The sequence below is a fragment of the Sceloporus undulatus genome, chromosome 1 (assembly GCF_019175285.1).
Source record: "Sceloporus undulatus isolate JIND9_A2432 ecotype Alabama chromosome 1, SceUnd_v1.1, whole genome shotgun sequence".
NCBI lineage: Eukaryota > Metazoa > Chordata > Lepidosauria > Squamata > Phrynosomatidae > Sceloporus > Sceloporus undulatus.
In genome coordinates this window covers 26,287,521-26,302,145 of record NC_056522.1, presented here as the reverse complement: position 1 = coordinate 26,302,145, position 14,625 = coordinate 26,287,521, and the positions used below count along the sequence as shown (strand labels likewise).

At 42.6% G+C, this 14,625-nt stretch overlaps 1 protein-coding gene across 6 annotated transcripts in view; it reads left to right on the top strand.

The window, feature by feature from the left end:
* Window positions 1-14,625, top strand: part of TTC7A (tetratricopeptide repeat domain 7A) — a 290,642-nt gene that overhangs the window by 64,167 nt on the left and 211,850 nt on the right. For all 6 annotated transcript variants that reach the window (XM_042476228.1, XM_042476218.1, XM_042476210.1 and 3 more), the window contains exon 10: window positions 1,516-1,599. In XM_042476228.1, the coding sequence (XP_042332162.1) occupies window positions 1,516-1,599 (84 nt within the window). The remainder of the gene's footprint in view (window positions 1-1,515; window positions 1,600-14,625) is intronic.

Below are 14,625 nucleotides of genomic sequence, written 5' to 3'. Positions count from 1 at the left end.
CACATAGCCCGAAAAACCCACAAAAAACAATGGTGTGTAAGTTTCTGCTTATCCCTCTGTTGCCACCAAATGTGTTGTTTTCCACTTATCCCAACCATTGCCATCATATATGAGGGCTTCTCCTTATCTCCACCTCTTCCCCCAATGTGAGGGCCTTCTTTTGTGATACTGCTGTAGCCACCAACTCTTGAGGACCTTCTTGATGCAATTTATGTGTGAGATTTTATTTATCTTCTATCCCTACAGTCAGAAATGACCTGACAACCTTGTCAATGGGGAAACCTTAACCTTTACCTTTATATTGCTACTGGACATCAACAGTCTTTATTAGCTGCTGCCTGCTAAAACACCATGTCTGAACTCAACTTTCCAATATGTAACATTCCTGTTGGCACAAATGTATACAGGTTGAGTGTCCCAGTGGACCCTTGTTATACGCTGGGGTTTGGTTCCAAGATCCCCCCCGTGTATAACAAAATCTGTGTATGCTCAAGTCCCATTAAATATAATGACATAGCAAAATGGTATACCTTATAAAAAATGGAAAATCAAGGTTTAATATTTGAAATGTATACGTTTTTGAACATTTTCAAACCAGGGACACTTGAATCTGTGTATAAAAAATCCATGTATAAGAAGGGCCGACTGTATATGCAAATGCAGGTACTGTATTCTGAAATCCAAAAAGATCAGAAATCCAAAACATTTCTAGTCTCTAGCATAAGAGAGACTCAACCGGTAATACAGTAATAATGATTTATTGAACAGAATTTGTACATAACATCACAAAATATTTATTTAATACAACTAAATCACATATCTCATTCTCTCTCTCATTCATATCCTAACTAACCCTGACTCTGACCCAGATTCTAACTCCTCTCTATTTCTGAACCTGACCAGTCCTCCTAACCACTCAAACTACTAACCCCCACTCACTAATCCCTAATCCTAACCAACTGTCATACACCAACATTTTTTCAAAACCCCTTTAGATATTCCACCAGTCACCGCTCTGTCCTAAAATTCCATTCTTGCACCAGCTCCCAACAGATCTTTACCTTACAACATCTGATTACATAGTGCCTTATTGTTTGTTGTTATTTGCCTTCAAGTCATTTAGGATTTATAGCAATGCTAAAGGGTATCACATGGTTTTCTGGGGCTGAGAGTGTTTGTCTCTCCCAAATACATAGTGCATACCTTAATATCTAATAAATGGAAACAGTGTTTTCTCCTGAAAAGTCCAGAACATCACAGGACATCTCTAAGCACATGCTCTGGCCAGGAATTTGTGGTCAGTCCCCAAACTAGGGTCACAAGTTCTTTTCATGCATGCACTCAAATCTACTTTTAGTTCCTCCTAGACCCAAGCACTCGGTTTTCCAGCCACTTAATTTTAGTTAGATGATTAGGAATAATAAATCCTGCAGAAGCTATGAGTTTGTATGTATGTGTTTAGAATCTACTGATGTTATTGCTTATGTATATATTTCTTTCTCTCCCACGCACCAGTGTTTAGAGCGAGCAATGAAACTTGCTTTTGGTGAATTTCATCTCTGGTACCAGCTGGCACTTTCCATGGCAGCTTGTGGCAAGGTAAGCCTGAAACCCAAAGAACCAAAACAAAATGAAATTAAATCCCTGCCATATGCTTGGGATTGTTTCCATTTTCTGTACTCCATTTTCTGTACTCAGGTCAAGCAAAAGTTGACCTGAAATATTAGTATTGTTACAGCATATGCATTTAGGGTTAATAGCAGAAATTTTAATCGTTCCTTCTAAAATTGAACTCAAGCAGAAGTTACTATGTGGATTATAACTCCCAGAATTACTCGGCCAGTACAGATATTGCTGATCTCAGACTTTGGAATTCTCTCTCTCAGAAGTCTAGGGTGGCTCCATCCTTGCTTCCCTTCTACTAGCAAAGTTCAAATGTTTTTGTCTTCTTATGCAAGGCTTACTTGACCTGGTTGTTTCATTTCCCATGAGCAAATTGTTAGTTTTGGATTAAAAGTTTACCAAGGCTGCATTTGCACTGCAGAAATAATCCAGTTTGACACCACTTTAACTTCCATGGCTCAATGCTGTGGAATCCTGGGAATTATAGTTTGCTGTGTTACCAGAGTTCTCCAACAGAGAAGGCTAAATGTATCACAGAACTACAAACCCCAGAATTCCATAGCACTGAACCATGGCAGTTAAAGTGGTGTCAAACTGGACTGTTTCTACACTGTAGATGCAGCCTGAAACATATTGAAATGTTCTTTTTTGTAGTGCAGGAACCTCTCTTTTTCATGTTTTTTTCTGCCTCTGGTACCAGATTTTTTTTGTAAGAGAGGTAATGCTGAGGAACACATCTACTTTGCTGACATATAACTCTGTGTGTGTGTGTGTGTGTCATGTGATCAGGCAGACCCAGCTCCATCAGGGCTAGCCTGAAGAAAGAGGCTCCTCCTTCCATAACTGTCATCTTCCGGCCTCCTATTCCCCTCCAGCTATGCTCTGACTGTGTGGGGGAGAGGCTTGCATACCCTAATGAAGTTGTGAGCTATGCTGGCGGTGGTATAATAGCCACCAGTAGGGCCTCCCATGCCAGACAGGTCACAACTGAAGAGTGCCAAAGGGCAGGATGGGCTTTCTAGCTTTATGGCAACCATTCTAGGAGAAGGAAAACTCTAATCCCAAACCCGGGCAGATACTGCTCGTCTAACCCTGTAAGGTCAACCATCTAAGAGAAAGAAAATCTAATCAAACCTACAACCCGAGGACCTCACTGCCACCGTCCATGCTTGTCAAGGCCTCAGCAGTCGAACCTCTGGTTTAAAGGGTGAGGTCAGTTCTGTGCATGCTGCACTCCACCAGAAAAATACATTGCACAGGATCGAAGGATACAATGTCATCAACGTGCTTGTAGAAAGCATGGATGTGAAGTAAAGCTAAGAAGAAGAAGAAGAAGAAGAAGAAGAAGAAGAGAGAGAGAGAGAGTGTGTAGATATTCCTGTATGTTTTAAGTCTCTATTGGGTTTAATAATTTGTCTTGAGTCCAAATATTGGGGGAAAGATGGGTTATAAATGAATGAACTGTGGATATAAAAGGACTAAATACACTAAAGGCACCAGATTCCCATCTGATCTTGGAAGCTAACTAAGGTAAGCCCTGTTTAGTACTTGGATGGGAGACCACTAATGAATACTAGGTGCTGTAGGAGGCTATATTTCAGAGGAAGAAACTGACAAAATCATCTCTATTCCTTGCCTAAGAAAACCCTATGAAATTCATGGGGTCAGGCAACTTGAAGGCACATATACACATAAACTTCTCTGAGCTTTGAACTCAGATGGTTCAGTATCTAGTTTTGAAGCAAAATGGGATCACCTAAAAACATGGCTTCTACATATACAGAGGATGCAGTAGCAGTGTAGGGGTACCCAAAAATGCAAATAAAAAGAATCTGACAAAGAGTCTTACTTGATTTGAGTCAATTCCTTGCTGTACTCAAACACAAACATCAGGCTTCGTAGGCCTAATTTATTTTCTTATTGGAACCTCAAGATTCATCATTCAGAGCCAAACCAAAATATGGAAGATTAAAGAACAGGGCACCCTTGTGAACATTCTGAACCCAAGGATTTATTTTAAATACCAGAAGTGAGCTGAGGTCACAGTCCTTTTGCAATACAGGCCACTCCTGGTTACCCTTTCCCTTCAGCAGCACAATTTAAATAGAAAAGGACATTTTTGTATTGCTTCTATTTAAAATGGAGATCAGAAACACTTGCTGATCTACTACACTTTGACCAAATGGAGTTGGTCAGATATGGGGAATCATTTTGGGGTAAGGGGCCATGTCCCTCACAAGCCAAGTGATGTTAGAATGCATGCATGACCCTGTACCCTGATGTAACTGGAGCCCTGGCTGAAGCACTAGGTAAAGATTTCCACTTAGCACTGTAGCTGGAAAACCATCTTCTCTCCTCCCCACATTCCCCACTGGAGGAAGGGGGAAGACGAGCAAAGCTCTGTCAGCTGGGCTTGTGTCAACTGACACCTAGTTGCAAACCAGGGAAGAAACATTCTGCTTTGTTCCTAGTATGTGATCAGAGGCAACTGGGGATTTCCCCTCTACAGAGTGACAGGGCTTGGAGGTAGGGAGGAGTAACATCCCTGACAAACTAGATTAGGTTCCTCTCCCATCCTCAGCGGTAGATCCTGATCTATCTCAGGCCTGCCTGTGTCCTAGATGGCTAACTTGTTCAGTATTCTGCAAATTCATTGGTGTAGGTCTTTGTGATGAATTGATACAAGAACTATAAATTCCCTGGAGCCACTGCTTCGGGCAGGAGCAATTTCCTTCTCCATCTGTGCAGTATTTCACTCCTGCTCCTAAAGCTTTCCCAAAGGATTCATATTATATCCTCTGCAATGCCATCATTTTGCTAATGGGGTGGACCTGAAGACAAGAGTTTTTATCACACTCTGCAGCTTGGTGGTAGAAAAACAAGAGATGGGTGTGGAGAGATGAGGAGGAAACACAAGGATATCTCTTCCGAAGACGTTTGAGGTTTTCAAGGCAAAAAATCACTTTTCACCTCTGTGGGCTGCAGTCAGATCTCTGATTTCATTGGAAATGAGACCCCACATCCTGAGTTTTACCTTCAAACATACTTGTCCCAGAATGGGATTTATAAATAAGCATTATGATGGAGACCAAGTTTGACATGTCCTTGTGCTCCATAAATATTCCTTTCTTTAATCTTTTAGAAGCAATGCTCTTTGTGTGTGGATGCATTGTATCCTGTGGGGTCATTCCCACTACAGTTTGCTCTGAAGTGGGATTTGGGGCAAATGACCCTTGTTCCCATTTGAAACTGCTTCTGATCCTCATTGGATCAATTCCAGGAGGAAAGAAGTGGGGCAAACACAAATAACCCGGGGTTTCTTGACATTAGTTTGAAGGGGGGGGTTGAGAAAAATCGATTCTGAAGTGTGCCCAATAAGTGGGATATCAGAAGTGCCAGATCAGAATTGATTCTTTTCCCCCGGGGGGGCCAAATGGCAGAGGGGTGTGTACCATCCCTCCACAGAGACCCCCCAGTGCTGCTTGTTTCCGTTTTAGTTGTTGTTGTTGATAAAATAAACTTGATCGAAAAATCAATAGTGTGCTAAAGCAACCACTTGCAAAGGAAAATGCAATCTATTGCATTTTCAATAAATGTTTATTTTAAAAGGGGGGGGGGCTTTCATTCACCTCCTCTACCCCTTCCTCCTCCCAGCTCCCCCCCCCCCCCGACCTTGCCTTGTCAGGCATAGCAGGGGTCTTTTTTGGAACCCACGGGAGTCCCCCTCCTCTCTGCCACCTGGAATTGATTGAACCCAGGCTGGCAGGGGTCTGGGAGGGGGACCCCTGGGGGTTCCCGGTCCAGTGCCACCCTGGGATTAAGCGATCCAAGTGTGGCTGGGGGCTGGGAGGGACCCTTGGGGGTCTCCCTTCCCAGTGCCACCATAGGACCGGTACCCCATTGAGGAAAGGAGGCAGGGGTGTCAAGGGAAACCCACCTCCACCCGCGGTCCTCCTCCAGAACATGCCCTCCATTTCAGCCCCCCCTCCACCCAGCCTTGTAAGTCTGGGCTGTTTACGTCAGAAAGATTGACATGTCTTTTGAAGCGGGGCAGCTAGTGGGAATGACAACTGAGCCATAAAAGAAGCGATTTCACAGAGGTAAGGGGGAAAAACCCTTTCATAGTGAGAATTTGTAATCGAATTCTAAAAGCCAGCGAGAGCGAATCAGGATTCAATTTAACCTACAAGTGGGAATGACCCCTGTGTATGTGTATCCTGCTCTTCTCTTCACAGTACCGCATTCTGCAATACTCAGTCTGCACTTAATGAAACACTGACTTTTCCAAGATAAAGGCACTTAAAGGACACTTAAAAAGACAAAATTATACTGATTTTTCTCTTGCAAATCAATACATTAGTGAACTACAAAGAGAGCTCCTAGAAAGCTTTATTTATAGTCATGTGTAAGCAATATCTAAATACAATCTCCTTCCCCCATTTTGTTTTGTTCAAAGTTCTCTTCTAAACTCTTCCAAATTGTGGGTGGGGAACTTGTATCCTGTAGGCCAGATACAGACTGCAGATGCTTTGGACCAAGCTGGCAGGCTCCCTCCTTGGTCCTGCATTAATGTACCAATTAGCTTTAGCAAAAAGGTCCCATTTGCACTAATTGTACCTTTTTGTCTAAAGCAAATCATTGTGATGATTTAATGCAGATGAAGGAGAAGGTGGGGAAGGGGAGAAGTGACGAGAGAGAGAGAGAGAGAGGGGGGGGGGGGGGGGGGGGGGGGGGTGGGGGGGCTATCCTCATTTGATTTTGCCCACATGTTCAACGCAGACTGGTTATTCTGAAAGGCTACATACAAGTGAATGCGGACCTAGGGCTTGTGAGAAGTTCTCCAGCTCTGCATACTGTTCCCTTGATGTAGTTACTTATCTGTATCTTGAAATATACAGAGTACAGTGAGCCCTCCACATTTGAAGCTTTGACTTTTGCTCTGATTATTTGTTTAATGGAGGACCTAGAGATTTCTAGAGAAGACACTTCTCTAGGCATTTGTAGGTCCCCCAGTGCAATTCTGAGGTCAGCCTTTGACAGATGTCGACTCCAGAGGTATGCTGGAGGAACTAGAGATTCTTAGAGAGATGTTCTCTCAGGCTAAAAAAAAAGGTTTGTGGCTTTCCCACTTTCATGGTAGTCCTTTGCCCCTATTCCCAATGAATGTGGAGGGCCCACTATATTGTTTACTAAGGAATGAAACTATTTATAATTATTATATTTATATTCTTACTTTTCCTTCCACTATGGATCTTGAAGTTCTCTGACACACTCCCATCCAGGCACTGGTCAGCCCCAGTTCTGCTCAGCTTTTCCAAAGTAGTCGTGTCAATGGATTCTAGCTATAGTGACAGTGGGCAAAGTTCAGGGACTTTTCCGTTCCAGTTTATTACATTCCAGTGGCTGTGCTGGCTAGGGGATTCTGGGCCTTGCAGTCAGAAGAAATAACTTTTCCAAGTTCAGATGCTTTCACACAGACACACACACACAGAGAGAGAGAGAGAGAGAGAGAGAGAGAATTGCATGTCAAATGCAGAGATGCCACTGATGTTTGCCGCTGAGTGCCCTCTGATTTCCAACAGGTGATTCTACAGGTAATTGGGAAACATGAGTAGGAGGGTGGCATTGCATTTAGGTCCCAACTAAGGACTTTGTAGGGACATATTTTTGGCCACTGTGAGAAGCTGAATGGTGGATTACTGATGGTTTTGGTCATATCAAGCTGGACAGTTTGTGTGTACTCATATTGAATTAATGGAGAGTTTAGGTGATGACATGGGATCTGATCTTTTATAAAGTGTTCTTATTTAGATTCTTTTTAGTTGCAGGCAAATACAGGCAAGTGGGTGGAGGAGACAGCAATTCTGCCTCCCTTAACAGGAGGTTGAAATATTTCCTGGGCAATGCAGAGAGCGAGAAGAGGAGGCTTTGCAAATAGCTGCTGTGCTCTTGCCGACACCTTGGTTACTCTGAGCCTTTGCGTGGGCGAGAGAATCAAACAGCTCCCAGCTGATGCTTGCTGTGCCGCTGAAATTTTGGCAGAGAACATTGGGCAGAGAAAGAATAGCGAGAGGCTTCTCTGCAATCCTTTGCCACCTTTTCATTTGGCTTTCTGCACCTTGCCTTCTCCCCCCCCCCCCCCCGCCTTAAAGCCAGCATTGCGCAGAATGTAAGGCTCTCCCCTTTAATTGAATTCAGGATATGTCCAGGTGCACAGAATATCAAAACTCTGCAATAGGATTGTTGCAAAAACAATGAAGAGATTTGCAGAGCCTTGAAGTCTAATTTACAAGGTGGAGAAAGTTTTTAAGTGCATGAAATTTAATCTTCCATTGCAGATATGAAGGTGCATGGGGACGAGGCTAGGGTTTCCAAATCAAGGCTAACCCAGGCCCTGAGGTTTTGAGCCAAAACCTTAGACTGAGTGATGGCTCCTTGTGATCTCACCAAAGATAGTCCCTGGAAATGTTACCAAGAAAAAACCCTGATGATGTAATTAAGTATGATACCTTAAGCATCAGCTGTAGTTGCCCGGAGTGTGCCATTCAAATAAAAAACACCAAATCTAACAAACAAGGGAAATACAGTATATATTCACACCTTTCAAGGCAGTACTCTCACCCCGAGATTTTTCACTCTTGTCCTGACGACTGGAGAAGTGAGCCAGGCCCTGAGACCTAGCAACCCCGGGGAGGGCAATGGTAGAAGTGAAAGCAGAAGTATGCAATACACAAAATACAGAGCTTTACAATTCAGTTTGATCTAGAATGTATGATTAACAAGCATACTTGTTTAGCAGACTTACACTGCAATCCTGCAGGTGCATTTCACTAGCTGTTGCATTTTTTCCAGGGTTGTACAGCAGTGACAAGAAAAGACAAAATTGGTCAGCTCTAAGCAGCCTATTTCTGCATTGCCTGCCCTCCTTCACAGCTGCTATGCCTGCAGCCTTTTTCCTACTGCCAACTCTGGCATAGTTACACTCATGTTGTATAGCAACAGCATTCTGGCTTTGGAGTGTGGGCAAAATAAACACAGTGGCAATACTAGATAGAAGATTCTGGGTACTGTAGTCCTTCTTAAAGTCTTCATCAGGAGTCTTGTGGTACCTTGGAAGACTAATTAATATGATGGAGAAAGTTCTTGTGGTTTGGAGTCCACTTCATCAGGGGCTTGAAGTGTAATCTTCCATTGCAGATATCAAGACATATGGGGATAAGGCTAGGGTTGACAGATCAGGACTACCCCAGGTTCTGAGTTTTCAGGGAAAGTAATTTTTTCATACTCTGTAGTGAAAGGTGTTAGAGTAATCAGTTTGGGCTCTTACTGCTCTGTAGTCACTGGCTCACAATTTACACAGTTTCTTGCTCAGTCTGTTATGTTATTTAATATTATTGTTGGTTTAACGTTTGAGTATTTCTAACATTTTAATAGTAGATTTGTTTGTTATTTTAGTGAGTGTTTTGCTTTTCTGTTTGCATACAACCCCAAAGGCAATAGCCCTTCAGGTGACATTTCTGTTTGCATACAACCCCAACATTTTGGGGTGATATACGAAATACACATACTAAATAGAATAGCAGATGGAACTTTATGTCCCACAGCAGCAGAGGCATAGTTTAGTTCTTAGGGGCCCAGGACCAAGTAGTACACATGGGCACCTGAACATGGGCACCTCTGCTATCTTGTATGCCATGGGAGTGACTGGTGTTGGGCAGGAGGCTCTCATTGGTTAGAGATCCAAGCGCAACGTCTCTTCCAGTTCAGTGGTAACTGTGCTCTTGCAGAGGAAGGAGCCCAAGGTTCACATCCTACTCTGGTGGGAAACCTTCAGACAGCTGTTCTGGGGTCAACTAGATGTGGTGATCATGTTCCCACTTGCCTATGAACCAGGGCAGAGCAGGTCTCTTGCTTTAAGGTTTTAAAAAACTGGTCCGGACCCAACATCCCTCGTGGAATGATTGGGCCATGAAGTTGTTGGATTATATGCAAATGGATAAACTAACATGTTATGTAAGGAACTTGGATTGGAAAAAAGAAAAAAGAGTTTGGGAACCTTTTGTATGTTTTTTTGGAAAAAGAAGACTTGCCCTCAGATTTTATTTGGTAATAGTAATTGTATAAACTTACCTTTATAGTCCTATAGGTGGGCAAGATAATGAAGTACGGTAGCAAATACTTAAGAAAACAGCTTGATGTTTTGATGTAACAATAAAAATGTGAGAAATGAGTTATGTAATCATGACAGAAGTGTAATAGGTTCTCTAGTTTCACACTCACTTGTCCCGCCTCCTCAGAGGAAGTTTTGATTTTAGCGTGGTAATGGAGAATTATGTGCGATTATATTTCTGTTTACTAATTTACTCTATTTGATAATTATCAGATGTAGTGAAAACTTTTATGTATATAATCGTAAATGTGTACTTTTTTAATGTTTAAAATACTCAATAAAGATCATATACTAAAAAAACAAAAACCCTGGTCTGGAGAGGGACACTCCATTGTCCTGGTCAGTGAGGAAACAGGCAGGATCAAATTTGAATTACAGGACTCTGGATAGCTTTAAGAAGAGGTAGCAACCTTTAGAGGGCCTGGGAGGCCATTTCAACCCACCAGGTCCTACCATGTACTATACTAACACCCAGACTAGAAGTGACCAGATGTCCAGTTTCAGCTTTGGAAAACTAAAGACTAAATGGGGAAGGATGGGGTAGGTTGCCTGCAGAACCCACTCTGATTTGGTTTGGAGGAAAAGGCAAAAATACAAAGATTTATTTACAGCTATGTCAGAAGTATACAGGCTCCAAAAAGACTGTAATGGTGCAGCAGCATGTTTGTGATGATGATGTTAAGATGATGATGATTTCTTTGTTATCTGCTGTCAAGTCCACTTCAACTATGGCAACCCTTGCTGCATCTACAAGGCAGAGTGATTTCAGTTTGACACAGTTTTAATTGCCATAGCTCAATGCTATGGAAGTCTGGGATTTGTAGTTTTGTGAGATATTTAGTCTTCATGGTCAGAGAGCTCTGGTACTGCAACAAACTACAAATCTCAGGATTCCATGGAGCTTGACAGTTAAAGTGGTACAAAACTGCATTACTTCTGCAGTGTGGCAGCAGCCCCCAAATCAATGATAGACTTGCAAGTCACCGTACCCCCAACAGCCCAACTCTGGTCTTGGAGTCTAAGGCTTTGGCTTACTTGATTGACTCTATCCATTTGGAATGCAGTCTTCTCATGATATCTGAACAATCTCAATTTAGTCATCTTGGCTTCTAGGGAGAATCCAGGCTTGATTTGCTCTGGGACACATTTTGTTTGTTTGTTTGTTTGTTTAGTGATGCATAGTATCTTAGAACTCTTCTTCAGCACCACATTTCAGATGAATTGATTTTCTTCCTATCACCTTTCTTCACCATCCAGTTTTTACAGCCATACATTTATTCAGTTCTATCAACTTTTTATGTGTTCGAGATGCAAAGCGACTTACAGCAGTTTTTTTTTAAAAAATCATTAAAAATCCCAAGATAAAAAGCTAAAATGAGATTAAACAATCAAAGAAATTAAAGTTAGTTTAAAATACTTATAATTAAACACACACACAAAACGGCACAATTTGCCTTGATGGCAAGTTTTAAAGTTTTGCCTGGCAGTTTTCCAGGATGGCACAAAACCTTCCAAGAAAGTTGTGGGGTTGGGGGAATGGTATAAATATATCTGAGACTTAATTCAGCTGCAGCATTGAGGAGGGTGGGTCTGATTTGGGATGCTCCTTCTGTTGTCTTCTTTGCAGGAGCTTAGTCCAGTTGCTAAGGAACACACTTTAAAAAAAAGGCAGCACATTTGTCTTTGCATTGCAGTCAGGAGCCTTGGGAAAAGCGAGGGCCTTAGATGACTCCTTAAATAGCACAAGCGGGGAAAGGAAGTTAAAAGATGGTACATCCATCAGTTCAAGATTTGGTTACAAAGGTCATCCAGCTAGAGGAAATTCTGTGGGCCGATTTTTCGAGAAGGGACAAAAGGTGGTGGTGGAAAGGGCAGGGGAAGAGAGAGATTTGTGTCTTTAAGTCTGCAGCGCACATGGAATTTTCCAAAGATGCCTGGAAATTCAGCACAAGCACACTGAACTGGCTGAAGCTAACATTGTTCCGCTTGGATAATAGCCAATAATTTGGAACAGAGAATGTGGTGGGCTGTGTTTTATGTTAGATCATATAAATCTCTGTAATAGCAGGCAGTCTTTTCTTCTTCTTTTTTAATGATGAGCATTAGAACCGGACTGACTGGCAGCATTCTTTACCCCCACCATTGCTTCTGCCAGCGAGATATGGCAGCAAGGATATGGCAATAGATTATAGACACTGAAATGTACTGGGGAGGGAAACCCAGGGATCATTCACATTGCGTTATAAACCAGTTTGCAAACTGGTTTAAAAGTGGGTCGTTCACACTTGCGTGATTTTTTCTGACCTGAATTCAAGGGGGAGGGGGGCAGAACAAATCCCCCTTAACCCGTTTTTTCCAGAAATGATTTTCTCTTATGTCTTTTCAAAAGCGCCGGATTTTATAAAGGAGCAGCCAATGAGAACTTGCTCCCAGTGCCATTCGGGGCATCAAGGAGAGAGGAGTTAATGTGTAGGGGCAGATCATGCCCACTCCTTTGCTTTTTCCCTGCCAGCCAAAGCCATAGCCATGGAGGGGGTTCTTGGAACATCCATTAGATGGTGTCCTTTTTAAAAAATAAAAAATAAAATTTGAGATATGCACATCTGAGCTATTGCATGGCTACAGTAGGCAGTACCTTTAAATGGCATCACTGACACGACACAGGTGCGGGGGGGGGGGGAACTTCTTTCAGGGGGGGTGGGGATTAGGGGTCTGAAAAACCAAGGGTTCTCCAGAAGGGCTTGCCATTGCCATCCTCCGAAGCTGACAGGAGAATCACTGCAAGGCTAACCTATCCCAGGGTTTCTTGGCAAGGGATCCTCTGAGGGTCTTCCCATTGCCATCCTCCAAAACTAAGAGAGTGTGACTCCCCCTCAAAGCTAACCTATCTCAGGGTTTCTTGGCAAAGGATCCTCTGAGGGTATTGCCATCCTTTTGCCATGTTCTCAATTTTTCTTGAATGTCCTATATTTTGTGGTGCCTTGTCTCCTTTTTGGCAGCTAGTCCATCGTTCCTTCCTTTCTTCCTTCTGGCAGAGAAGAAGAAGAAGAAAAGGGAAATCTTTGTGCTTACTTTTGCAAAAGAAAACTGCACCAAAGGAGAAGAGACAGAGGGAGAATTGGCATTTGGGAAAGGAAAATGAGAGAGGGAGAGATTTTTGTTTGTTGTTGTGTATCTTCAAGTTGTTTCTGACTTATGGCAACCCTAAGGATAACCTATCACAGGGTTTTCTAGTCATGTTTCTTCATAAGGGGTTTGCCATGGCCATCCTCTCAGACTGAGAGAGTATAACTAGTCCAAGGTCACCCACTAGGTTTATGGCTGATCTGGGATTCAAACACTAGTCTCCAGAGTCCCAGTCCAACATTTAAACCGCGGCACCATACTGGCTGCTGGGAAGGATTGCTCCCTCTTTTCCCCCTCAGCAGCCTGGGCTCTACTCAAAAGTAAAGGCTGGGAAGCCAAGGAGGAGGGACGGATCACTCCCTCTTTATTTCCTTCAGCAGCCCTTGCTCTTCTCAGATGTAAACTCTGAGAAGTCGAGGAGGAGGAGTGGAGAGAAGGATTGCTCCCTCTTTATTCCCCTTATTCAAGGGACATCATTTTCTCGGGATAATGATTCTTTAAACCCCTGATCCCCCCTCCCCGATTTTCTCTGTGTGATAAAGTCCTATGACAATGGAAGTGGTGTGATCGAATGCAATTGATATGGAGGATCCATTTTGAATTGGTGCTTCAGTCAATGTGAATTTCAACAGGGTAAAATTGCACTGGAGAGATTCGATTGGAGTAAACGTAGTGTGAACTTTGGTTCGGAATCGCAACATTGGATCCGATTGAATCTCCCCGCTATAAAAATGTGAGTGTGAACAGGGCCCTTGATTCTAAGGGGTTATTCAGATGGTCAATATAATCTGGATTGAATCTTTGTTGTTCAGAAGCATTTTGAATGCAGCCGGTTAAGTTTTTTTAGGGAAGGCTGCCAAAAAGCCACCAAATCAGAAATAATCAATATTGGGTTTTTTCCTTTAAAAAGATTTGTATCATTGGAAGTGTGAATAACTGATGCAAATAGACCTGGGATAAACTGGGATAAAACTCTACATGCCTTGAACATGTATCAAATACATCTGCACTGTCAACTCACATCTTTATTTGAGTGTTGGCATGTGTGAGCACCAAACTTGCAGAGATACCATAGATGCGGTTCCATAGTGTGAATAACAAACCCAGAATGCGTGAGAGAGATTACTCGCATAGTTGTGCTAAAAAAAGATGGCTAAATGATCCCTAAGACTACAATGAACAGGACATCTATCATCACATATACATTGAATGCTCCATTCCTTGATTTGGTGCCTTCCAGATATTTGGACTGTATTTCCCATATGTCCTACTTGTAGACTTTCCAGAGCCATCCAGATGGCGGCTGTAGGAAAAATGATGCTGGACTAGTTATGCCAGGCCCTAAGAATGAATCTAGCCCTACTGCAATCCTCACACTATCTTCTGGACCCTTTTCCAGGATGTGTTTGGTTTCCTAGTTTTTGCACAGCTTCTTCCTTATTCTAAAGCATTAAAATTGTCTCCTAAGCTTTAGATAACAGCAGCAAGAATATCAAGCTGAAATATGCTGTTATTTTTGGTTCCAGTTAATTGCCTGTGATCCTGCCCACCACTGGAATGCGGCCTACAATAATTTAGCAGAAATTGACTTTGGCTCTTGTGCTGAAAAAGATTTCCTAAACTTGATACAAACCTTTGGTCTGATCCAGCAGGGCTTTTCATGTCATAAACCCTTGCCATAAATGCAGAAGGCAAAATCTTCCTGC